This window comes from Arachis hypogaea, chromosome 13, assembly GCF_003086295.3.
Source record: "Arachis hypogaea cultivar Tifrunner chromosome 13, arahy.Tifrunner.gnm2.J5K5, whole genome shotgun sequence".
Lineage (NCBI taxonomy): Eukaryota > Viridiplantae > Streptophyta > Magnoliopsida > Fabales > Fabaceae > Arachis > Arachis hypogaea.
Window position 1 is genome coordinate 136,322,564 of NC_092048.1, and position 27,118 is coordinate 136,349,681.

Sequence of the window (27,118 nt, forward strand, 5' to 3'; positions counted from 1 at the left end):
TAAGAAATCTTAGAGAGCAAGCAAAGTTAAATGCCACTACCGGCCAAAACCCTTGTCCCAAAACTACTATGGTGAAGCCACTTCCGTTGAGTGTGAGCAAAGCAACTAATGATCCTAAGCCCACAGTGACCAATACTCCCCAAACTAAAGAAATAGTACCAAGGCCTATCAATTTTAATTCGAAACTAAAACTTAAGCCAAAGACAGTCTCAAAACCACACGAAACAAAGTGACTAAGACTAGGAGATACTGTTTGAAATCTTCCAACCTCAAAGGCTTTAGGAAAAGTTGTTTCAAAATCAAAGGTAAATGGAGGTGATGCCATATTTATTGTTACATAATTTATGAAATTGAACAAGATATAATGTACTCTGAGGTAAAATCTCATTAGCTAGTTTCAAGAAGTGCTCATGGAATGGTATGCTGACATTTAAAGTGAATATTTTGAAAAACAAGAATAGAAAAAATGAGTATAAACTTGGCCTCAATTGAAAGTTTTTGTAAATTGTGGGGAATTAAGAAATGATGCTTATGTATTTTGAGTAGCGAGAGTAAATAAATTTTTTACCTTTAATTAAAAAATTGAACAAAGATACTTTTATTGATGTAGAAAATGACAATCTAAGAGAACGGAAAGAAAGAAAGTCTGAAACAGGAAACAGAAATTTCCTTCTGCTAGTTGCTACCTATATAGCATCAGCCAAATCTAAATATGCAACAAACGTTACAATATGAGAGAAGTCATAATGTTAGTCACCTAAAACTAGATATTGTATCATTAATTGATACTCTCTACCTGAATTTGTTGATGTTCAGGCAAAAGTTCTGACACTAACACAAATAAAATCATGTTATTGAATGTTCAAATATGCTGAACGCAATGTCAGAAACCGTCTTTCTGCATGAACTTAAAAAAGTAAACCAATCAATCAATCCAATACAAATGAGAAGCACTTAACTCTTTCAAAAATGGCTATATATGAATTGCTGTTTATCGTGGAATATACATCTGCGAGGTTCCTGAAAATCTACTCTAAATGGCCCAAAACAGAATATATCCTAAACATAAGTTAAGCAGATAATTAATATGACACATTTTGATTTTACAGAATTCCTAGGGCTGCTCACAAAAGGAAGATCAAAACCAATGCAATGTACAGTAATCTTACTCTAAATCACTTTTGCAGCACAATCTTTAGCCGTGATTTCATGCTAGCTCGTCTTGCAACATCCCATGCCTTTGGAGGGGCATATACACCAATCTGTGAAGCAAAGAATGACTCGTACCCTGGTGAATCGAATGCAAACCCAGTGTGCTTTGATATCGCAGGTGGGAGCCGAGATACAGCGTAGCTCCTTGCTTGATCTTCCGTAAGCTGGTTCTCTACCTCCAGCAATTTTGCCCTACCGGTGTCATTAAGCTCATTCTTGTGCATTTCTTGAACAATTTGAAAATCATAGGGGAAGAACCATCTTTGAACCCTGTAACCACATGAACTAAAATGAACATAGCACAAAACCCTTTAGTAAGGGTGATAATAATATAAACAGAGACATCTGCATAACAAGGTTTTATTCGAAAGTTGTATATCTTTCTGCTTTGAGCTAATGTGCTGCATCTTACCTTTGAAGCCCCATAAGGATATTGACATCCCCATCAATAAAACATACAGGCAAAGTATGGAGTTGTTCAATCTGAAACTTACCCTTGGTAAACAAAGTCACAGAAGAGTGCAGCAACGGGAACAAGTAGTAGTATGAAGTAGAAATAGAATGTACTCATCAAGACAAAGATGACAAAATAAACATTCTGCAGCAGATAGTAGAAACAGAACTCGGTTAGACAGGTTTTTATGGGTTCATAAGGAAGGTTCCAAATTTTTTTCAACAATGTAGACACAGGAAGTGGCAATTCACCTGTCGACCAAAAAGATGACAAATCAACGAGTATATAAAAACAAAAATAAACCAGGCTAATATACTTCCACCGACACTAATATAGTGCCATCTTGTGATTGAATTACAGATCAAAAGCAGTCGCAAGTTGACAGTTATTACAACACATGTGAATGCCATTGTACTGACATCCCAGAGTCCAAATATCTTTCCATCTGAGTTCTTAGCAGTCAGGTTTGTTGTGCCCACAAAATAGAAGAATATTAGAGACTGGTATATAGAAAAAAAGGCATAGACAGCCACAACTCTCCACTTGAAGAAGGCATTCTTTATTCCCTCCTTGTATAGCTCAGGATACTTCTTGGATAAAGACGCACTGACATCCTGCAAAGACGCATATAACCTTTCAAAACATATCATCCATGAAGAAAAAATATATTGCAAGTTTCACAAAACTTTCTTGTAAAAAGCCTAAACAGTTGGGTATAGCTTAATCATCCCCCCCCCCTCTCTCCCCCCTTTTCTTTTTTCCTCTCTCTCTTCTCTCTCCACCACAAAAAAAAAGGTCTCTTTTGGGTTTCAAACATGGAATAGGCACTAAATCTAATTCTAATTCAGAAGAATGGGAGCAGACAAAAATCGAATCAAACTTAAGTCTATTTGGTCATAAAAATTCTCATACCATATCATGAGATCTATCTTCTAAGACAATAGGACCATGAATGATTTCACATCTTAGTCAGAACTTAGTGAATGGGGCAATATAAAAGCAAGTGACGCATGCCTCCAGTCTCCAGAGATAAAATACACACTCACAAAAGAAAATAGAGGTCCAATTTCCAAGTTGTCGTAGAAAATATGCTACCTTGTCAAATAGCCCAACAATGACCACAGGTACTGCTGTGAAGATGACATTATATAATGACTGAAACCAATCATCATAGAATCTCTGACCAGAAAACCCAGTTTGAAAAGTAAACCAAAACTGAGTGAGAGCGAATGTGAGATTCTTATAGAAGAAGTATAATACCACCTGCAAAAACCAATTTTGAACCAGCTTTTAAAAAAAGAAAAGAAAAACTATGCATGGTCATGTACTCTGGAGTTTAGAAAAACATGAGACCTTGCATACACGTAGATATGACCAGCGGCCATGAACAAGCAGCAAATCTTCCAAGTAACGGAACTGTGCAATGGCAAAGTCACTAGCCATCACAGCTTGCATTCCTTCCAACCCACTTATGCCAACACCAACATGAGCAGCTTGAATCATGCTAACATCATTGGCTCCATCACCAATACTAAGTGTTATTTTATGTGCACCTTTCTTGACCATACTTGTTACCTGTAAGTAGATTTAGTGAATGAACATATAGTCTAGCTATACAATTCAAGGTCGATAACTTGGAAAGTTTACATGTGTCAATCAACTGGTCTTTCTCTGTTTCACTATCTAAGAAATCTTTCCATTACTGCAAAGACTTTAAAAAAGTTTTATTTAATGAAATGTTATATTCTCGAGTCCACTACACTATTTGAGTCTACTATAAACAAACAACACATTCCTCTATGTATTTAACAGCTTCAAAGCCTAAAACTCACTACAACAACAAAAAGAAAAAGCCATTTTAACTTTTCTCTTCAACCCAACCCCTCCATCGTTTCCATCAATTTAATTTCACTCTTCCACTGGTTTTACTAAAATGCACAGAATCCTTAATATTTTAAAAATATATTAAAAATTATAAATGTGGTTTACATGAAAATCATTATAAAAAAGAATTTAAAATGTATAGTTGTTTTAAAAATTATAATTGATTTACACTTCATTTTTATGAAACTCCGCCTATGTTACACTTGCGGTACATAGCCGGTCCCAAGCCCGGATAAAGGAGGAGGGTTGTGTTAGGTCTTCGGCAACCAACGTAAAAATATAGCCGAACCCCCCATGACATGAATCAAAGACATTATTGCGCTAAAGCTAGGTCGTTACCCGGAAGTAACGCGCCGTATGGCTCGAGTACGGTGTCAAAGCAAGAGCCGCTGCATTGGTGCCCGGATGTAGTGTTAAATGAGCAAGGGTTCTCGCGTTTTCGTGAACGGACGAGAGTAAATAAGCTAGTTCACAAAGGAAAAGGTAAAGGTCGAAGCGACAAAAGGTTGAGATTTGGGACATGGAACATAGGCACTCTAACAGGAAAGTCCATGGAGGTGGTGGACACCAATGGAGGAAGATTAACATTATGTGCCTACAAGAAACGAAATGGGTTGGTGCAAAGGCTAGGGAGTTGGATTCTTCTGGTTTCAAACTTTGGTATACAGAAAAGGTGAAGAATAGGAATGGAGTTGGAATAATTGTGGATAAGCAGTGGAAGAAGGACGTAGTTGATGTCAAGAGGGTGGGAGATCGGATCATCTCTATCAAACTTGTGGTGGAGGGAGGTGCTTTCCATATGATTAGCGCCTATGCACCGCAAGTGGGTTCGGACGAACAACACAAGATAAGGTTTTGGGAGGATCTAGAGAGTTTGGTTCAAGGCATACCTTTGGGAGATAAGATTTTCTTAGGAGGAGATTTAAATGGCCATGTTGGGAGAGAAGTGACTGGATATGGGAGTATTCACGGAGGCCATGGTTTCGGGGTGATCAATGCCGAGGGTAAAACTATTTTGGACTTTTCCTCAACTTTTGATCTTCTCATCGCAAATACATGTTTTAAAAAGAGAGACGAACATCTTATAACCTATAAGAGTGGCATGACAAGCTCTCAAATCGACTTCTTCTTGTTGAGGAGAGTCGACCGAAAATTTTGCATTAACTGTAAAATTATCCCGGGAGGGAGTTTGACAACACAACATAGGGTGCTCGTCATGGATTTTCGCGTTGAGCAAAAGTTGAGGAAAAGACATCATACGAAGAACCCAAGGACGAGGTGGTGGCGGATGAAAGGTGAGGAACAAAGAAGCTTCCTAAGACGGGTAGGAGAAGAGGCAAAGTGGGATGGGAATGGAAGCGCGGAAGAGATGTGGAGGGAGATGGCAGAAGTTATTAGAAGAACAGCAAAAGAAAGTTTTGGTGAATCTAAAGGAATAGGACCAAGAGACAAGGAGTCCTGGTGGTGGAATGCGAGTATACAAGAAAAGATAAAGATAAAAAGAGAATGCTTTAAAGAGTGGTCTTTATGCCGCAATGCAGATAACTGAAAAATTATAAGGCGGTTAAGAAAGAGACAAAAGTGGCTGTAAGTGAAGCAAGAACAAGAGCATATGAGGCTACCAGTCTTTGGGCACGAAAGAAGGAGAAAAAGGTATATATAGAATTGCAAAGAGCCGGGAAAGAAGAACGAGAGATTTAGATCAGGTTAAGTGCATAAAGGATAAGGATGGAGAGGTGTTGGCTCAAAAGGAGAAGATTAATGAAAGGTGGAAGAGCTACTTCTACGAGTTATTTAATGAGGGACAGAAGACTCTTCCGAGCCTTGGTCGATTATGCACAAGGGAAGAAGATCAAAACTTTGACTACTATCGAAGGATTCGAGACTTCGAGGTAAAAGAGGCTCTAAAGCAGATGAAAAATGGCAGGGCAGTAGGACCTGATAATATCCCGATTGAGGTTTGGAAGGGTCTTGGAGGAAAAGGCATCAACTGGTTAACCAAGCTTTTTAATGAGATTTTAAGGTCAAAGAAGATGCCTGATGAGTGGAGAAAGAGCACCTTGGTACCTATCTACAAGAATAAGGGGGATATACAAAGTTGCGAAAATTATAGAGGGATTAAGCTTATGAGTCATACTATGAAGTTATGGGAAAGGGTGATAGAACGGAGGTTGAGAAAAGAGACACAAGTAACAGAGAACCAATTTGGATTTATGCCAGGCAGATCTACCACTGAAGCGATATACCTATTAAGAAGGATGATGGAGAGATATCGTAGTAATAAAAGGGCTCTACACATGGTGTTTATTGATTTGGAAAAAGCGTATGATAGGGTACCAAGGGAGGTCTTATGGAAGGTTTTAGAAAAGAGGAGAGTAAGGATCGCATATATTCGGGCAATTAAAGACATGTATGATGGGGCCACAACTAGTGTGAAGACTCAAGGTGGTGTGACAGAGGAATTCCCTATTGGTATAGGATTACACCAGGGATCATCCTTAAGTCCATACCTTTTCACATTAGTCTTAGAAGTACTCACAGAGCACATCCAAGAGCCTGTGCCATGGTGCATGCTTTTTGCCGATGATATCGTCCTTATGGGAGAGTCAAGGGAAGACCTAAATAAGAAGTTGGAGTTATGGAGAGAAGCTCTAGAAGTGTATGGTCTGCGCATAAGCCGTAGCAAGACAGAATATATGGAATGTAAGTTCAGTCTGAGAAGGGAAAACTCCAATATAGAGGTGAAAATTGGAGAGAACACCCTACGAAAAGTTAAAAGTTTTAAGTATCTTGGATGCATCATACAGGATAATGGAGAGATTGAACATGATGTAAATCATAGGATCCAAGCAGGTTGGTCAAAATGGCGGAGTGCATCTGGTTTTATATGCGACAAAAAAGTGCCTTTAAAACTTAAAGGTAAATTCTATCGCACCGCTATAAGACCGGCTATGCTGTATGGTACGGAGTGTTGGGCGGCTAAAGGGGAGCACGAACATAAGCTGAGTGTGGCAGAGATGAAGATGTTGAGATGGATGAGTGGTCATACGCGATTGGATAAAATAAGGAATGAAGATATAAGGGAGAGAGTTGGAGTAGCACCTATTGTGGAAAAGATGGTTGAATCGCGTCTCAGGTGGTTTGGACATGTGAGAAGAAGACCGATAGAACATCCAGTCAAGAGGGTGGATGAGATGGAAGATGGACAAAGGGCGAAAGGCAGAGGAAGACCTAAAAAGACCATCCATGAGGTGGTCAAACGAGATCTACATGTAAACGGTCTCTCTGTAGACATGATACATAACAGAGCACAATGGCGTCGTTTGATTCATGTAACCGACCCCACTTAGTGGGACAAGGCTTTGTTGTTGTTGTTGTTGTTGACACTTCATTTTTATGAAATGGTTTTTACGCAAAATGATTTCATATAATTTGTCTAAATTGGAGGCTTGGAGCCTGAAACAGTGGACCAGAGTTTGGAGGCAGAATAAATAAAATGATACTTTTTAGATGCTGAAATTTGAAATATATGATGAATATCGGAGTTAGTTTATTATATGAAATTATTTTTTGGATTATCTATAAACCTATTTTCTTGCAAAGGATGAAAAAAAAAACATTTATTTTTTATAATTAGAAATATTTTAAAATAAATATAAAGATAAACATAAAATATTCCTCCAAAGACTAATATACAAACATAAACAAGATCTTACAGTTAAAAATAAAACTATTTAATAACGCTAAGCTTTAAACAATGATTCTATAGAATTCTTTCCTTTAAAAAAGAGAGAGGAAAATAATGAGAAATACATTGTTTTTCTTATAAAAGGACTAGATGTTTGTATAAATCAACTTTCTATTTAAACAGTGTTATTCTTTAAAAATATGTATAATTTTTTGTCTTATTTTCCTCTTATTAAAGAACAAGGGAGAGAAAATAATAAAATAATTTCCTTTTATTCATTAAAAAACTTTTAAAATGCATTTTGCTTTTATAATTTTGTTATATAAAATAGTTGTATATAATATAACCCTTTTGAAACTTAATCGGCTAGAATATTGATAATGATAAGAATTTAAAACTGATAATATTATTATTCTTATTATTATTTATAAGTTATCTCATATTTTTTAGTAAATTTCACTTATCACCCCTCTAGTTGACCAACATATGCACTAACCTCCCTTAATTTACCCATTTATATATAGAATACCAGAATTATCTCGTTCTTCTCCATTCCTTACTAAACATAAGAAGGTTGGATAAGGTTTGGTAGAGGAAGGATACATTTGCATTTTATGTCACAAATTATTTAGTTAGGATATGTTGGAGTTGAACAACTAATTTATTTTATTTTATGTTTTAAGACTTCATTAGAAGAAAATTTATCTCGTACATCCGTCCTGACCACGAGACGGTATTTGGTAATATTTCCCAATACAAGAAGCACCAACTTCTGCTACAAACTATGCCCAAACTAGAGTCAAAGCATCTTTCCTTATACTAGCATAAGTTCTCTACATATAAACAATAGCAGTAAGAAGTTATTGAACAGAGCATCAGTTTTACCTGTGCTTTCTGTAAAGGAGAAACTCGGCAGCAAACGACAGCATGACAGTTCAAACCTAAATCCAGCAGCATCACTCTTAAACTTGGATCCAACGCATACATTAGACACTTTCCATCAATTACAAGTGCTAATTTTGGTGCAGATCCAGTGTTAAAATAGCTCTGTGCTTCCTCAGTGCATTTCTTTAGCTCTTTTTTCACTTCATCTTTAATAAATCGTGCAATTTCCACTTGGTCACCCTAAAAGTCGAATAACAACACAGTTGCTACAATCAGAAACAATAACTGAGCATGTGGAAGCCAAAAAGAGTAGCTTACCTTTTCTTCAACTTCTCTTATCGCATCAGTTTCTGAGCTGATAATAAATTTCTTCATCTCATTGTTTATTAAATTGCATGCTGCAGCAGAGGATTAATAAAATGAGAGTGAACAAAGTTTTTGGGCGCACACAGGACACAAGAAACCAGCTGACCCAACAAGAGACTCACCGTAGGCTATGTTTATTGCTGTTTCAATCTTGTCCCCTGTAAGAACCCAAATTTTGATACCAGCCTTTTGAAGAGTCCGTATGCAAGCTGGTACTCCCTCCTGAAGCTTGTCTTCGATGGCGGTGCAACCAATTAAAGTGAGACCATTTTCAATAAGTTCCGCAACCTGTATTATTTCTAGAAATATCAGTAAGAACAGAATAATTCATTCTAGAAAATTTACAATGTAATTTCAAATTTTTAATAGCTTGAGATCTAGAACATAGCCTGACTTGAAAAGTGACAAGAATACTTCTAGTTTTTACAATAAGAAGTGAAAAGTCAAACAATTGGAATAAAAATATGCAGCTACAAAGGTAAATATAGAATTACGAAAAAGTAGCACAAGCATTAATCTCTATACTAACAATTATCAGGTTTCCACATTTTGGTTGCAGCATGTAATTTAATGAGCAATAAGATGATACGGTTAGATGACATGTTTAGCTTTCCATATTTTAAGGAAGTAATTCTTGATTTTCCAAATTTTGTAGCTTTATGCTTTGCAGTTCTTTCAGGGTTTCAAGCGGAAACTCAATTTAATAATTAAGTTAAAAAAGAGCCCAATAAGTCCTTTAGGAAGCAGAGCCACGTTCAATCAGAATCGAAACTAGCATTTGTAATTGATGGCAAACGCCTCATGGGTTGAACCCAAGCTTATGAGTAATGCTAGCAGGCTACTGAATTTTCATGCTTTTTCAGTATTCTGAATAGCACCTTTGTGACTTTCTAATTTTTACACTTCAGCTAGGTTTGGTAACAAAGACAAGCATATGAATCAAAATAATATACCTCTTTCTGATCCTTTTAGGAACCAATCGGATTTTAACAAGACAAAATGCAAAAGCAAAGCAGTCTCTTCATTGCCAGAACTTTACAGAGGAATAATAAAAACAATAGTTTAGTGCACTATAACTACCCATTGAGGTAAGCTATTACAAAAATGTAAACCATTTGATGCTTAATATTCGCGAAAAGCTACCATAGCAGGATAAAAATTACCTCATCTAACTTCTTCTCACGATCACGTAAAGAAGACTTGGCCTGGATAAACTTCTCATTCCAGCTTTCATAAGCATCAGGATGCAATTCTTTGTAGGCCAGGCATAATGTGCGTAGTCCAGCAGATCCAAATTGTTCCAGATGCTCTCTTGTCAAGTTCCTGATTTCATTATTACCATCAGCCAGTCTCTCAAAGATTACAGTATCAGCACCCTGTTATAAGCAAGTCCTTAAAAGATGTTTGTTATCTGATTAGCCGAAGGTAAGCAATTTTTCATAATGGAGAATCCTCAAGAATGTATTACCTTGCAGTACAATACAAGCCTCCCATCTGGATAACGACATACAACGGACTGACGCTTCCTTGTACTATTAATGGAACAACGATTACAAGTATTGTTAAAAAGAAAAGTTTCAAATCTTAAAATCTAAACTATAGCAGCATGGGGAAAGGGATGGTTACCTATTAAACTCGAGTACATTTAAAATTTCATAGGATACATCTTGAGTATGGCCAATCTTCTCCACATGAGATTCACGAACATATATAGCTGTTGGTGTGCGTCTGCCAAGGTAAAATACTGATCAGGATCAACTCAAATAGCAATAACCTAAAGCAGCAGCACTATTAATAAACCAATAGCAGAAGCAATTATTAAAGTTATATTCCATACACCTCAAATCACTGCAAGTATCAAATGAAAGGTAAATTCAGACACAGGCCTTACCCCATTCTTTCAGAATAAGGAAATTTCATTATGAGAACATGGAGGCTAATAGAACAGGAAGAATACAAGATGGCCTCTGTAACAAAGATGTAGATGAGGCAAGTGTGACAGAAAGTGCATAAAAATCCCAGCTCAATAAGAAGTCCCAGACTAAGGATAATTTGCAAATATGCAAGCTTCGTTATAAAAACACTTAACATGGAAAATTCTTGCAGTGTGGCTTAATTGGAACTGGCATAGATGAAAGTGAAGTAACTTAACCACTGAGAGCTACATCTGGAAATTAATTATTCAAGGGATGCACATCACACTATAATGTGCAAAAAGCCAGTGAGTTGCTAGCTAAATTGGAACTGGTCCAGATCTTTATGACTTGGTCATGATGTTAATATTCCTTCCCTATCAAAAGACTAAACTATTATGTAGTTGTACAGAGTAACCATGGAAGTTTGATATGATTTGTCGAACTAAACAGACAGTCATGCAGAAAATATTAATATGTTCTAGAAATTTGAATTCTGTACCTGTAGAAAAAGAAACCAAAGTTCTTTGCAGCAATAACCAAAGCAGACTCATCAGGAGACGCAGCTTGATACTTAATCTTTTCAGGGGACTCTTCACCCTCAGGAAGTACTGTATGACATATAGCAAGACATCTGAAGAACCCCTATGTAGCGAAACAAATCATCACACGAGCACATAGTAAGTAAGCATTTTTTTTCTCATAAGTAAAGCATTTTACCAGAAAAAAGGAAGATACAGTATCAAGCAGTACATCGTTGAACAAAAGCATCTTCTCTTTGAGCAAATATTAGTATTTAAGATGAAGGATCTAGATTATGCCAGCTAGTTGAAAATTAGGTAATATAGACATTACACCCGGTTAGTATGCAAAAATAAGGAGTTTGACATTCTTATTCTTATTCTTATTACCAACTACATAGTATAAACCCAAAATTTATTAACATCCATAAAACTGCAGCAGATTAAGATCTCACAATAGACTAGGAAGTGATTTTTCATCATCAAATCCAAGTGGATAGACCACTTTCTCAATCTATGACAAAATTTGTCAAGAAAGCAATATGCTTCTTTCTGTGGCTTGTGTCCATAGTAAGAGTATTCAAAACTATTGCATCAGTAACATTGAGCCAAATAATTCAAATTGTTCAGAAGATGAGAAGAACTCAGAATAAAAAATTCTCTTCTAATAAAATTTCTTTTCCAAAGACCAAAAAAAGGTAAATGCCAGCTCCTCCAATGTGGAAAGCATGCAAAGTGAAATTTCAGTGTGCAAAGGTTATAGACGAAACACAGTGCTTATGAAACTATAAAGCAGAAATTATAGATCATGAGACCAACAAGAAAGACTAACCCCCATATAAATAAGAAGTAACAGATTTCTAAGTTACCCAGCTGATCAAGTTCAGTTGTATGTTCTCATGACACATGGACACAGTTGAAAAACTTTGTATAGCTTCTTCTAGGAAAAACACAAACAATAATTTCCGAATAACATGAAGACATGCAAGTAGATGGATTTATGTAAGAACATTTCTACCTAGCAAAAAATCAAACATGAGTTATGAAACAGGAAATTCCAAATTTTTGCCACTACTTCAAAGTCAAGCAGAACTATTTACCTTGCAGATATCAGGATTAGACTCATTCCTCCATGCTCCTCTCATAATCCTAGTATCATCAAAATTAAAACCTTTCTCTTGCACTGCATTGGGTGATCTTTTTTCCTGTAATGAAACATAACACATTATAACTGCGATCCCTGGACATAGACCTGTTATTTTCTTACCATGCAGAAACATCTTACCTCAATTTTCATGCCATTGCGCTCTGCTATTCCCCTTTCAATTTCTGTCACACCATGTCCATACACCTCCCCACCAATTGAGCACTTGAAGAATTCCATTAAGTTTCTAGTAAGAGTCCCAGTTTTGTCAGAAAAAATGTATTCCACCTAGTCAAATCATCAAGAAAATTGTGTATCTCAGAAATTTGGTGAGGAAAACAAATAGATCTTGCAATCAGACATCTACCGTAAATATGCACTTCATATTAATTCAAGTCTAAAAATTTTCAACAATACATAAAGTGGGTGACAAACAGAGGAAAAAGTTAGATAATAACGAAGGTTTAAAAAGTAAAAAGGAAAAAGATTTAATAGCTAGGTCCTATATGTATAAGCCATGCAACAAAGCTACCAATCCATCTCTTTGTATATGATAACATTGATGACTACCATCTTATCTTTCTTCATTATGGTTATAAGTCTGTAAAGAAAACTGACCGAAGCCTGTCGGTAGGGAACCTTTTGTCTACTTTGGAAGAGATGTGACTGTTCCCAATAAAAAAAACACCTTTATTATGGTGTTCTTAAATGGTTATTTGTTTAGTTCTGGAGCCCTTGCATTGATTTCTTTATTTCTTTTACTATTTCTCATTTGTTTTTTGTCCATTTGAGCACATCTTATTCTCTCTTTGCACTTTCATCAATAACAACTGTTTTTCTGTCAAGGGGGAAAAATTTGGTAGCAACTTACCTGCCCAAGTTCTTCATTCAGATTTGACGTCCTAGCTAATGCAGGCGTATTGGTTTCACTATGATACATGTGCAAGTCCTTGTTAATAAACTGAGCAGACTGGATAAATTTTATCATCTGATAAAAAAATAAAATTATTAACATTTTGGCTTATTGGGAAACACATTTTATGGGCACATATATGACTGAGAAACAAACCTCTATAGAGACATAAAGAGAAATGGGAATGACTGAAGAGTATAGTGTGATAAGGGTAAACATAGTCAGAATAAGAACCTGACAAAATGAGAGAGTCAACAAATATTCAAATAAACAAAACAAGGAGATGATATTGTTATTGACTTTGCAATTATAAAGTACCAAAAATCTGTTGTTAGGGTTAAACTGTGATGATCCCTCCTCAATTGAATCAAGATGTAAGTAATAATATTTCTTGTCTACGAAGAGTGCACTGTAATGTCAACAAAAATCTAACATTCAGAACAGAATTAATTCATACTACTAATTATTAAATAAGAGATCCCCAATCTGGCCATACTTCTGTTAATTTTTCCAAATTCCAGTCATAATTCAATTAAACATAAAGAGCAGGGATCCACTTCCATCGGGTTGTTGACTTACACCATCACATAACTTTTTAATGTACTATGAATTTCGTCAATCCAACCATTGAATGACATTATTTGATTAGATAATCAAATAACCAAATTTTATAAACTTCAAACATCAGTAAATATGCAATCTAATGGTCGGTATTTACTTGTGTTTTGAAACTATATTATAGTTCAAAATTGAGTAGTATGGTGATATATCAAATGGCTTCCAAATTTTGGGAAATTTCACATAATTGGTCTATAGGGTCAAATGTCTCGATTAAACAGTTGGAATTACAAAATTCGTAATCTATAAAAAGTTATTCACAGTTGTAAGTGGATCATAAATATTAAAAGAGCTACTCTCTGGAACTTCCACACTTTTACAAAATATTATTAGTTATAACGTCTCGTCATGCTAATATATTAATAATAATAGTAAATCTAATATGGAGTTGAAACAAACCAACTCTAGTGCCTTCTTGATAGTGTGCACACATAGTCCAGGAAAAATTAGTAATGAATTGGAAGAGGTCCAGGAAAAATTATTATTTAACTCACGCACCTGCCCGTGGCTCCAACAAAGCACATCACAAAGAGAGTTACAAATAGAGTGAGTATGAGCTTGTCAAGTTTCCTCTCCAATGTACTTCTTTTGGAAGGAACGTTCATTGAATTCATCATCACCTGCAATGTTATTCAAATTGTCTGTAAGACAGAATCCATAAACAATCACAGAAGGTAACCATTTTATTATGAAAGAGGATGGGGAAACAAAAAGGAGATATTTTCAGTTTATGTTTTTTAAAATTTTGTACAGAAACTTGATGGAAAGAGTCTTGGCTTTTTCCACAATTTCCTACACAATGTTTTAAACTGGAAACAGAAAACAAACACCCTCAGTTTAATTTATAGAAAAACAAAAGAAAACAGCTAGTATGAATTGCTTAGGTTTAATGCTTTTATTAAACAATATTGCGCTCAGAAAATTGATATTTAAAGATAAAAAGAAAGACTAATTTACTAAACATTAGCTTGTTACAAATGAACCATTAGCAACATGAGAAATATGCATTGAACTCTATAAAACACTGGTAAGGCAGCTGAATTGCCTCCGCTTAAAGAGGTTGATCGAATATTTTGCATCATTAGGAAGAAGAGACATTTGAGTGATTGTAAGTGGAAATTTCACAAAACGCAATAATTGACAGCAAGAAAAGACTCAGGAAACCTGGAACAATATGAAAAAAATGTTGGAGATTCCAAATCCCATTGATATAGAAACTTAGGGTGGTAAATATCAACCAAGGAGACTACATCAACAACAATGAGCAATAGACACCTGACACCATACGGACACATTGATACACCAAAATAATAAAAAAAAATAGTGCTGACAGGGACATGTACACGGCATATATATATATATATATATATATATATATATATATATATATATATATATATATATATATATATATATATATTAAGGTCAAGATTTACAATTTTCCAGCAAACTTATAGGTGTCAAACTACTCATTTTCATTCTTTCTAAAACCCTCCCGAATAGTGGAGCATATCATGTATCTTGTATATCCCCTATTTCAGTTTCCCTCTAACAAAATATGGGGCTCGGCTCTTTCTTTTGCCATTAGACTGGCTATGTTAAATGAAACAAAATATTGAGCGACAAAGGGTGAGCATGAACATAAATTAAGTGTGGCAGATATGAGAATGCTGAGATAGATGACCGGCCACACACGTATGGACAAAATAAGGAACGAAGTTACGAAGATAAAAGAGAGGAAGTTGGAGTAGCACCTATGGTAGAAAAGATAGTAGAATCTCATCTCAGTTGGTTTGGGCATGTGAGAAGAAGATTGACAGAGCATCCAATTAGGAGAGTGGATGAGATGGAAAGTAAAAGGGGACCAATTGTAAAGGAAGATCCAAAAAGACCATATATAAGGTGGTCAAAGGAGATCTCCGTGTAAATAGTCTTATTGTAGACATGATACATGATAGGACTCAAATGCCGTCGTTTGATCCATATAGCCGACCCCACCCAGTGGAATAAGGCTTTGTTGTTGTTGTATCACAAAAAAAGTCCTTAATGAGTTCGTCATAAGAAAATTAATCATGTACAAATACATGAATAAAGGGGGGAGGGGGAGGGGGACTGAAACAAAAAACCCAATCAAAGTGATCATTTAAGGATTCACTTCATTTTCTTCAGTGAGATAGTTTCTTGTTTCCAACCGTGGCTCATCGAGAGAAAGATTAGAAACTTCTTGAAAGAAAGAAGGCCAATAATAATAATAATAATAATAATAATAATAATAATAATAATCTATGTCCTATGTGTATCCACCCCGAGTTCATGTGTGTCCAAGCCGTATCTAATGGAGAAAAGGTTGTTTGAGAGATGCCACAACAGCAGTGGTGATTCACCCAAGAGAATAATGGAGAGAAAAACCATCAATAAAATATTAAAGAAAAAAATTATGGATGATTTGATAGCATGAAATTCTCAAAGCATACTCAAGAATAGAGTTTCAAATTTCAATTAAGAACTCAGCAGCAAAATAGTGATAGTATAGGTCATAAAGGATGTACCAATATTAAGGGTCAATCTGGATTGGTTTTTGAAAAAATATCTACATTTTAGATTTTATTTTTTTAGTAGATAAATCTATTTCACATTAAGACTTTAAAAAGCACTTTCAATTATTAAAAATACTTTTAGTTTTATTTGGATAAAAATGAAAGAAGATACTTTTTGAAAATAAATTACATAAAAGGACATGCTGGAGAAATGCCCCTAGTCAGAGACTCAAAGTGTTTAGCTTCAGTTATGTTTCTTGTTTCTTGCTTTAGCTTGTAAACACTACTTCACATTCTTTGTGAAGAGAGATGTAATGAACATGTCAAGAAAACAATAATGCACAATACTCTCTATACTAAACAAGAGAAAGCAATTCAAAAACTTGCAAAACATAACGCTATTCAAATGATGATAAAATTGAAAAGAAATAGATGGGTATAAGGCAAACATTACAACACAATCCATATCAAATAAGACAAAAATAATAACATAGCATCTGCGATATATTTAAAAATCAATTACATTACATGTAGATTATCTTATGCAGCAAGCATGTCATTAGTAATGCATTTCGACAATTAATGCGTCACTAAAAAACATGTGTATAACTATCTACCAGGTAACAGAACATGGAATAAATATTGCAGAGTTATAAAAATAAATATAACTCATTAACAACAAACCTTTGTTTCATGTCCTGTAAAAATAACCACCGTAACAATATACTCCGTATTCCTGAGACTGCATCCCTGAATATGCAGAAGATTCAATAAACCAATGCCTATTCAGTTTCATAAACTTCCCATAAACAAAATATTGCTATCTATTGATTGTAAAAATAAATATATAATATATTTGTTGAGATAGTATACAGATTTATGTCCTAATTTTCCTTAATTATGATTGATATGAATATCCAATTAGATGTAATTATTTATGCTTAAGAAAAATTAGTATCGGGCAATTATTAGGTAAGAATGGCAAGATGCCTGCATATTATAATGGTTTCTATACAGTTTAACCATTGAAAAAATTATTTACATCTCTATTTTCTCCATGCTACTTTCAAGTTTTTTAAATGAAATCCAACAATGAAGGTGCATTTCAATCATCAATGCAACAATTATAGCTAGTTTATGAATAAAATGGAGCTCACAACAAAATATACTTTAAACAGAACTAGTAGAAAAAGTATAACATACTCGCAGCAAAACTTGATTTGGACTGAGAGGCAATGTTTGATTGTCCAATATAAGATTTCCAGTAAAGGTATACAGCGAATTGTTTGGTTGTTCACATTGAATTTCACCTGCCATGCATTATAAAACAACTACTCAGAAATTTAAATGCATAAGATCAAGAACAAATTTTGCATTTATCATTAGAATTGACACGTCCCCATCAATATGATTATATGATGATGATACTTGCACTGGTTTCACAATAATATGCCTAAACAAATTAAAATGAAAGGCAATCGGCTTGATAGAGCCATACAAAAGTAACGAGCAAGAGAATTACAATTTATAAATTTCCAACATACTACAATTTAAGGAACAAATAATAGACAGGCAAATAAGCCATAAAAATAAACAAAAACCACGTTTCAGACATAATCAAAAATAAATTGATTAATTGTTCATTATGAACACACCTTTACAAGTCCCTTGATGTGCGTGTTATGTGTGAGGAAAATTCAAAATCAAATTCACATACATTTTGATTGCCCGACAGCTATTTCTTAATGAGACAATTTGTTTAGCATCTTTGATGAATGTTGGGTGTGCCCTTCAACCCTAGATCAACAATTATTGACTAGGTTTCTAGGGTTTGGTAGCAGGAAAGAGGCAAAACCTTTGGGCACTGTCTATTTGCACTATTTGGGTTGCAGCGTAATCCACACAATTTCAATGACAGATTTTCTGACAAGCATGTTTCAAGGGATGAGACTTTCCCTTTCAAACTAGTTGAGATATTGGAAATCTATGCTTTATAGATAAATATTTCTTTGCTTTGCTTTTGTATAGGGGAACTCTTATCCCCAATCCTCCTCATCTTAATGTAATAATTCTTTTATCCAAAAATAAATAAATAAATATAGTTCTGATCTTCATATTGAATACTTCCATCTAATTGGAGGATCACTATTCAGTATGATAGGAACCCTACCAAGCCCAAGTATATAGTCTATGCTAGAAAGATAAGGGGGTACAATGGACCAGGACCTAAAAATGCACGGGCAAGTGGAGACAAATTTAATTTTGTTAGGATGACTAGGAGAGAGAAAATAAAGATCATGCTGAATCTGTAGACTGAGGAGGGAATTTGGTTAACCATTTGTAAGTGAAGACTAGGAGGGTGAATGGGCCGTTTAATACCCAAGACTGTTCTCAAGAGTCTAGACTCTCTATTTCTGCACTTTTTACTTGTTTTCCATACTTGAATACATACAGAGCCTGAGTTTCACTTTGGAATATCCTTTCAATATCAATGCACAGGTTATTTCAGAATTTATAGCTGCATTTGCTACCACATAACCCAATCATCACAATAATTTATAATCTTTTACTTGGCGTTAACTAGTACTGATGCCAAGTAGCTGGTGAGCATGAATATTTGAACATACAAATATCGAGAAGAGATGCCAAGCAACTTTAAGGGAAGGTAGATAAACCAGATAACTGGAGTAAAACAATATTTCACCAACTAAACTCTCACAAAATGGAGGATGTCAATTGATAGGATGATGTACATTTCTGAACTCATACATATCAAATTGGGAGCAGAATTTGCATCTCAAAGGAATCAAGATGCATATAATCCATTGTAAGATACACATGAACTGATTAATGCTATACTCATTACTCAGATAGATGAGCCAAAACAATGATAATGGCACAAAATGTTTATAGAAATAATACCAAAAAAAAGTTTCTATTACTGTAAATGTATAAAAGAACACATTGTGATTTTAGAAAGTTTTGGAAAGCTTGTCATCAGGTAACCAGAAACATAAACAAGTAGTGCAGATTTATAGGTTAACCAACATCAAATATAAACCTTTAAACTCAGATGCTTTCGGTGGAGTCAGGTAATCCCAAGTCTTTTCCAATGCTTTCCTTATCTTCAAGTTGGTTTCCCCGTCCAAATTAGCAGTCTGTCACCCATATCCAAGGTCACTAAACTGCACTCACTACTAAACAACGTAAAGAAAAAACCAGATTGAAAATTAAAGATAGTTAAACCTCAATGTAGCAAACACCATCTGCATTTGTACTAGCCATGAAAAGCAGATCTGCTGGAAAGAATTCATCCTGCTTAACCTGCAAAAAAGAAAAGGAAAAAGTTAGCTTATAGTAATTACTGTCAGTAAATGAAATTGGCATGTTACCATTTAGCTTTATTTTTTGATTAAAAAAAAAAGAGACAACTGTCAAACCTATCTCAACCACATATATTTGGAAAAAGAGATTTTATGTTATTTTTCATCAATAACCCACAACATAACTAACAGAAGTGAAGAAACTTTATAAACATAAATTTGTCCTACAACATTTTTTTAAGAGGAAAAAAAACAAGGGTACAGGTGAACACACTATTCAGACAACCAGAATATGTCAAGAGGTTATAAAATTATATACACCACTGCTACATAATATTCTACAATGCAAAGCTGGAAATGGACCCGTAAAGACAACTAGGAGTGTTTCCAAATTCGGTAATGAGATCTTCAGGATATACATGAGTAAAAGTGTGTTCCACAATCACAAAGCTTATACATGGAAACTAAATCTATACCAAAAATTACCATAATACATATAGTTCCTTACAAGTACGATTGCAAAATGCAGATGTATCAAAATGTTCTAGCAGTAGCACAGAAACTTATAGCTCACTCACCTTGACAATGTCTCCAACCTGCAACGCTTTCCAGGGTACAGAAACCCACCGTTGATCTTGCAAAACGTCTACCATTTTATTGTTTATGGCCATGTCATTTTGAAAGCGCTTCTGTTATAAACATTTAATGGGGGGAAACAATATATTAATAAGGGGAATACACATAGAAATCTTTTTCCATAATATAATCCACGAGACAGTATTGACGATTTTAATTGAGGACATCCATACAGACATTAATGCATTTTTGAAACAAACGAAGCACAATGTTTTACAAACCAATAAAAACATTATATGATAAATGCCTATGCTGTATCATAGAAGCACTGACATTAACACTATACGATGGAGACACTAACAAAGACAGACCAACTATTTAAAATGGTAGGACACAGATACAGTACATACATAAATATATTTTCAAAATGTATACATTTTCAAATATTCATAAATCCTAAACTTCCAATATTCAATACTTTCTAGGCTCCTCTAAAACATTATGAAACATTTATTTTCTTATATCCTGTGCCAGTAGTTAATACTTACCATTACTAAGTTCATTTGAAAATTTTATAAAATATCAGTTTTGTTGACATTTCCAGAACTTATCTACATTATGTCCAAGTCATATTTGTAGTGTTTCAAAAAAGAAGAGAATATATATTTGGCAAAATGAAGATGTAATTTTTATGTGTGTCGCACAAATGTCTGATTGAACACATGTACATGCCACTAAAATCTTGTGTCTGTGCTATCTATTATAATGTTTTCCAGAAAAATCTTGGAATGTCCCAAGTATCGGAATGATAAAATCTAAATTCCATAACCCAAACATTTCAGCTAAATAATAAAAAGAAAGCATTATACAAGGAGAGTAAATAGTATTCATACCCAGTCCTCCCAAGCTTCCTTAATAAGAGATGCAAGAAGAACCAAGGATAGAGGAAGTACATTGGTAATTGGAGAGACGGGACTACAAAATCAGAAAATATGAGATTAGGGCTATGCAGATGAATAACCAAAGTATAAGATTAGCCAATGGTAAATATGAAAAGCATTCAGCATAAGAAAATACATATTAAAGATAATAATGTTCACAACAATTAAAGCAAGGTAAAAAGCATGATGAACCAAACCCCCTCCCCCCAAAAAAAATAAAAAATAAAATAAACGAATAAAAAATAAAATAAAAGAAACCAAGTAAAAGAAGAACGAAAGAAAGAAAACATATACCGCAGCAGTTTGAATAGCACTTAATTGTAACAAGAATGGTAATTACCTTACAAATGAATCAGTTATAATTATGTTAGAGTATGAGCAGGACTCAATTAATTAATTAAAGCTTGTGCTGTTAAGTCAATAAAACAGTTAAGCAAATTTAGTTGGTTAATCCCATTTGAGGCTTCTTCTTCTTAAAAAAGCTATAGAACTGTAAGTAAGATATCACTATTAGTCTCGAAGTGTTTTCATTGAATTTCAGATTTCATTTTCATCAAAACAGCATCCTTTTCCTTCAATTTTCTTGGCTGATTCCATCAGGTGTACGATAAATTAACAAATAGATATGAGACAAACATAATAACAAGGGTCAAGTAACATAATTCAGGGGAAAAAGTACAATACGAATACACAGCATGATGTGAAATTTTGAACAATCAAAACCAAAATACAGAGGCAAAAAAAACTAGCTACCTCGTGCTTAACCACTTTATAACAAACCAACTTGATCCTCGAATTTATCCCTTGCCTCTTAAATTACTCTGTTCAGTTAACCCAATGAACTTTCAAACCCACTAATTTCCACCATAAATTAACAAAACCTTTCACCGTCCTATACTCACACTGGACACTTCAAATCTTCCAGCATAAATTCCATAAATTCATTAACTTTTATTTATTTACTTTCAACTTTTCATGCCAATGTGGATTGAAATACCACAATAATTAGATAGATGCTACCATACTTCGTACAAGAACACTAAGCGAAAGGATATAAAATTCTCTTTAAAAAGCCGTTTTGAATCAAAACACACACAAACAGATTTGTATCTCCAACTTATCTGAGAGAAATCAATAATGTCTTTTACACCAAATGGGGATCAAATACCTCTTATCAACCCCAAACTTACTTTCCTTAAAGTGAAAATCTATCAATGAAAATTGGAGAATCACACTCAAACCAAATACAATGAATCTCCATATAACAGAATCTTTATTTAAAATAGGAAAAAAAAAGGGAAAAGAAGAAAAAAAAAATATATACTAGTTTAATATGTTGTAACCTAGCCATTTCATGGCCTGCAACATTATCTTGCGTTAACATGGGATGCTTGTGCATCGGACTGCCATTTTGCCCTATTTCCTAGTTCATGTAGTATGATATACATGTTCATGTCATAACCAAATTTCTTACATATCAAAGATAGAATGAGGAAGACAACAGTAAAATGCAGAAAAAGAAGATGTTGTAATCATCCATTACCGATGATATTCACAAATCACAATTAAACTTGCAAGCGCAAAAATAATAATCTAACTTTGAAGTTGACTAGCATTTTAATACCTAATTGGTGTGGTTGACAAAATTGAGATTGAAAGAAAGTAGAGATTAGCCACCCGTCTGAACTGCATCACAAACAAAATTTATGTCTTCTAAGTGGCAACATACATAAATAATGTGGCAAAGGATAAAACTCATCATGAACAAACAGGATTTACCTTCAATCAGCAATCAACAACTACTGACAAGAAAAGCTATAACAAATTAACTTGAGCACATGTTGCCTTAACATTATGTATTGTAAAGAAAGTATGAGTCATTTTCTTTGTGCTCAAATAAACTAAAAATCCACTTCTACTTCACCCCAATGATTTTGTGCCAGTAGATTTATGGGAAGAGACGAAGAGTGCTAATTAAAGAAGAAAAAGAATGACACCAAGATGGTCGAACATATATAGTCAGCAATATGCAATACTTAATACCTGAAGTAATCACACAATAAAATAAAATTTTATAAAAATTAAAAAAAAAAGTTAAAGAAAACATAAATAAAAAGAACCAATGCTCCTAGATTAAATTAGCCCAAGAACCAAAAAACACAACCAACCAAACCTCTTCAATTTAAATATTTAGAAGCAAAATATTAGAAACTAATTCTTAAAAATTCAAAAGAAAATGTAAAATAGCTCACACATAACAAATCATGCAGTCCAAAATATCCTATTTACAAGAACAGTTTCCAGAAACTACTCACAAGAATATAATTTCAAAAAGTTACAACAATTCATGCAATGACAACCAGAACCCATACTTTTTTGAAACATGGAAATCAAAAGCATCTCAGTTTCCTATCAAGAATTAAAAGGATAGAGTAACTAACCTGTTCAAATAATCCTTTTGGTAAAAAGGTTAAAACGTTGTATTTTGTAGTAGATATTGAATTTCCCTGAGATAATCGATATTAACTAATCAAAATGAGCAAATCTAAGTATGTCAAAAATACAAAATAATATCAACTATGAAGAGCATGTCCGAAATTTCTTGAAGTTTAAAAAACTGTAAATTAGTAAATTGATATCAAGGTGTATGCATACATGGAGAGGTAGAAGGAAAACACAAACAGAATCTGTACGATTTCATTTCTTCAATGCAACTTCTTCTTAAGCAAGGTGCATCGCTACACGCTAATAATTCATTTCCAATCTCTCTAAAAAAACTACACTTTCTCCATCCTTATGCCCTAATCAGTGGCCATCACCTCCCTTGCCATCCATGGCAGTCCCCTCTACTTTGCCACCACCCATGAACTCAATCTATGATTTACTCCTCTTCTTCATGCATTTGTGGGGAACCCATCCTCACTCCCACGAAAGCTTTGTTTGATTCACTTAGCTTCTCCCCTTTCTTCTTTTGCATCCCATTCAAAGTTCTTTACAACAGTGGTTCACAATTTCACATGATGGTTTCCACTTCCACCAACTATTTAGCTACTCCAAATTGAAGTTCCTTGAATAACATAGATCACAATAAAGAGGGGAATACCATTAACCTCAAGTTCATTGAGGCTAGAATAGAGATAGGGATGGAATTGAAGTTCAAGGACACCAAGTACTATAACGAAGAACTGAAGTGCACACTTGCCATCATCAATAAAGTTGTGAGCATTTTGCTTTTTGGGTTTCTTTTGGGTCATCAATGAGGATGCTCTAGTGAATTTGAAATGCCCTAAGAATATCAAGCTAAGATGACAAGCGGAAGCTAGTACTAGTATATATGCAACCCTCACATAAATTTTTAATCGCAAAATTGATATTGCTTTAGAGTTGGAGATCTAATTTTGATGTGGTATGCCAGTTTTCTTCTGCAGATTCCTTGATTATGTTGTTTGTCAGGGTTATGCTAATAGCTTAATTTGAGTGTGGCATTTTTTTAGAGACATAGCTATCATAGGGTGCACAAAGTTCCACATCCAATAGTATGGAATGCTTGATATTGCAATAAAGAAAGTGGTTCTGCATTTTCCTTAGTACTTAACACCTTTTCATGCAAGGGAATTTATGAAACGGATGAGACCATGACCTGATGGTGGTGAGAGTGGCCCAATGGGGGAGCAAGGGCAGGCAAAATAAGTGGATGCCTCATCATAAACAGTGCCATACGAGGAATAGAAATTGCACTTGCCAACAAAATAGCCACAACCATGCAAATCAGATTTTGTTAGGTCGCCTAATGGCATTTTGGAGTCTGTCGTAAGTTTTTTATTGCCATAAATAGGATTACAGGAAAGCTTTGTGTAGGTTTTCAAAATCAAGTAGGAACCAAAAACACAAGCAATCGGAGAGTAATTTACTCTTCATACAAATTTGAAAAGAAAAGGTTCCCTAAATTTGCAAAATTGAACAATTTAGCCCTTACTAAAAGAAAGACCAATATGTCTCAATTTGAAAGTTGAGACTGACGGCTAAAAAACAAAGATCAGGGACGTAAGTCACAATAAAAAAATTCCGGACCTATTTTGGGTTTTATTCTTTAAGATTCAACTAGCCTCTACTTCTGACTAGCTTCAACTTACAATGCTTCCCCTAAAAGTCCGAACTGTTCGTGCATGGAAGAATGTCACTACCAGCTATAATGTGACAGAAGGCATTTCTCAAGTAATGCCAATATGTGCATTGTAGAAGTTCTTCAACCAATTTGTAGTTCGAAAACAATGCAATTACCCGTTACGTAGAAATCTACTTGCCAAAGCCAAATTAACCACCACCGTCGTTCTAAATTAACATGAAGTGCATCATTAACCTAATATCAACATCAAGCTAACCATTATCAATGAGTTATAATTCAAATGGCATAGTATTCCATACTCACATAAGAGGTCGCAGGTTCGAGTCTCCTATGCTATTAAAAAAAAAAAAACCATCAAGCTAATCATTAACATCATAGCTCCACTGACCCCAATCCTACTTAAACAAACACTAAACGAGTCCCACCGCATTAATCACCAATCGAAACGCAATCACGAATTGAACCAAAAACATTAGCCGCGCATTCATCAAATAATAATAATAAAATGAACCTTGAAGCGAACGGGGAAATTGGATTCACGATCATTGCAGAAAATGGTGCGGTAGGAAGGTGCCTGTGGCTGGACCCGGCCGAGTCGAATGGTCTGAGAGGGGGGTCGCTGGTGCATCTTGGAACTCGTTCGCGAGAAAGAAGAACCTGGTTGAGAATCAATCCCACCCAATCCCTTCATCATCTTCCGATATCATGCGTTATCACGATTCGATTATCGCTTTTTCTTCCTTCTTCTTCGTATTCGTATTCTTTCTCTTTCGTTACGTAAATTTCGGGGAAATCTGAAAGCAGAAACGGCTCTCTTTTTTTCTCTGGTAACCGCTTTCACCTCTTTTTTCCCCATTTTGCCCCTTCTCTCTTTCTATTTTGGACCTTATATTTGCTTCTCCACTGCTAAATTCTCTCTGCAACTTTCCTTTCCCTCCATCTTCTCCGCACTCACTAGTGTGCAATTATATATATGTTTTTTTATTATTTAATAACCCTTGCTTTTTATGATGACTGTGTTTGCTATAAATAACATTCAAATTTTAAATGTTGTTTTTCTTTAATATACTACTCAGAATCTTTTATTGTCTATGAGCTTCATTGATTCTTCTTCAATATACTTGTTTTCCAGAAGTGTTACGATTTTTATAATTTCTATCTCTATACAATCTGGTCACAGGAAAAAGCGGTTCTGGTATGACAGGGTACTTACCGGAACGTACTGTTCCATTATCAGCTTTTATTTTATTTTTTTACAATTTGTCATGTCGATAAATCCGATCTGATTGAATCATGCCCCAGCAAGAGGGAAAAAATAAAGTAGAAAAAGAGAGATTAGATCCAATAGGATTCACGTACCCCTTAGTATACAGTACACACACAAAATCAAAGCGTAGAAGCCACTAGTATCTAACAAGAATGCAATGAAACGAGAACACAAATCCTGACCAATAAAGCTGCTTGCAAATCCATAAGAAGAAGAGTAACCTCCTTTCCCACATTAGAGGAAGTCTCAAATTCATGTCTGTAGTCCTTGATGGCCGACAAAGCAAATCATACTCCTCAATATATTCTAATTTTTAAGGTGATGAAATGCTAGGTGACTTCCGATTTGAAAGAAGTAACACAATTCAGAAAGTTTGTACTGCTAAGGAAACTCGTCAACAGTTCACGATCTCCAAATCAAGACTCTATCACTATGTGATGCATATTTAATTATTTAGGGGAATCTAGTTTCCCTGTTTGCATAAATTATTCTGAGAGAATGCATTCACGCATGTACTCGTTAGTTGTTAAACCACAAAACGAGATGAAAGGAAAAATCACAGGGTAAATAAGGTATGACATAAAGCTCATCTGAATCACTAATGATATCTTGCCCATATAAGATCATGAAAATAAGAGATTTCACGATATTATTTTACAACTAATGTTGATGACGTAATCAAAGTATCCATGGTCCAACTTTAGTTTGGAGAATATTAGACATCTTCATGTCTAGCAATATCTAGTTGCT

The 27,118-nt window shown here is 34.7% G+C and overlaps 1 protein-coding gene across 3 annotated transcripts; it reads right to left on the minus strand.

Moving 5' to 3' along the window:
- Positions 1-954: 954 nt before the first annotated feature.
- On the minus strand, positions 955-27,118 carry LOC112791859 (phospholipid-transporting ATPase 3). Of its 3 annotated transcripts, none has more exons than XM_025834867.3 (27): positions 25,613-27,118; positions 23,417-23,482; positions 22,600-22,661; positions 20,928-21,009; positions 20,037-20,147; positions 19,382-19,459; positions 19,197-19,293; positions 17,339-17,445; positions 16,820-16,885; positions 14,097-14,218; positions 13,299-13,389; positions 13,137-13,214; positions 12,939-13,055; positions 12,209-12,355; positions 12,024-12,128; positions 10,905-11,047; positions 10,116-10,217; positions 9,958-10,021; positions 9,653-9,865; positions 8,612-8,777; positions 8,442-8,521; positions 8,124-8,363; positions 3,020-3,241; positions 2,762-2,929; positions 1,918-2,280; positions 1,707-1,810; positions 955-1,482 (listed from the first exon to the last, which is right to left on the minus strand). In XM_025834867.3, exons 1-27 carry the CDS (start codon positions 25,793-25,795, stop codon positions 1,176-1,178), a joined length of 3,684 nt encoding a protein of 1,227 aa, XP_025690652.1. In that variant the 5' UTR covers positions 25,796-27,118; the 3' UTR covers positions 955-1,175. The 3 variants fall into 3 exon arrangements, with proteins under 3 accessions (XP_025690652.1, XP_025690654.1, XP_025690653.1); XM_025834869.3 differs by having other exon boundaries at positions 22,600-22,656; positions 25,613-26,045; XM_025834868.3 differs by lacking the exon at positions 23,417-23,482.

Coding starts and splice junctions, on each gene's coding strand:
- LOC112791859 (XM_025834867.3), bottom strand. CDS start 25,795: ATGATGAAGGGATTGGGTGGGATTGATTCTCAACCAGGTTCTTCTTTC. Junction 13,215..13,298: donor ACCCTAACAACAGATTTTTG/GTACTTTATAAT, acceptor TCATTTTGTCAG/GTTCTTATTCTGACTATGTT. Junction 2,281..2,761: donor TTGTTGGGCTATTTGACAAG/GTAGCATATTTT, acceptor GCGTCTTTGCAG/GATGTCAGTGCGTCTTTATC.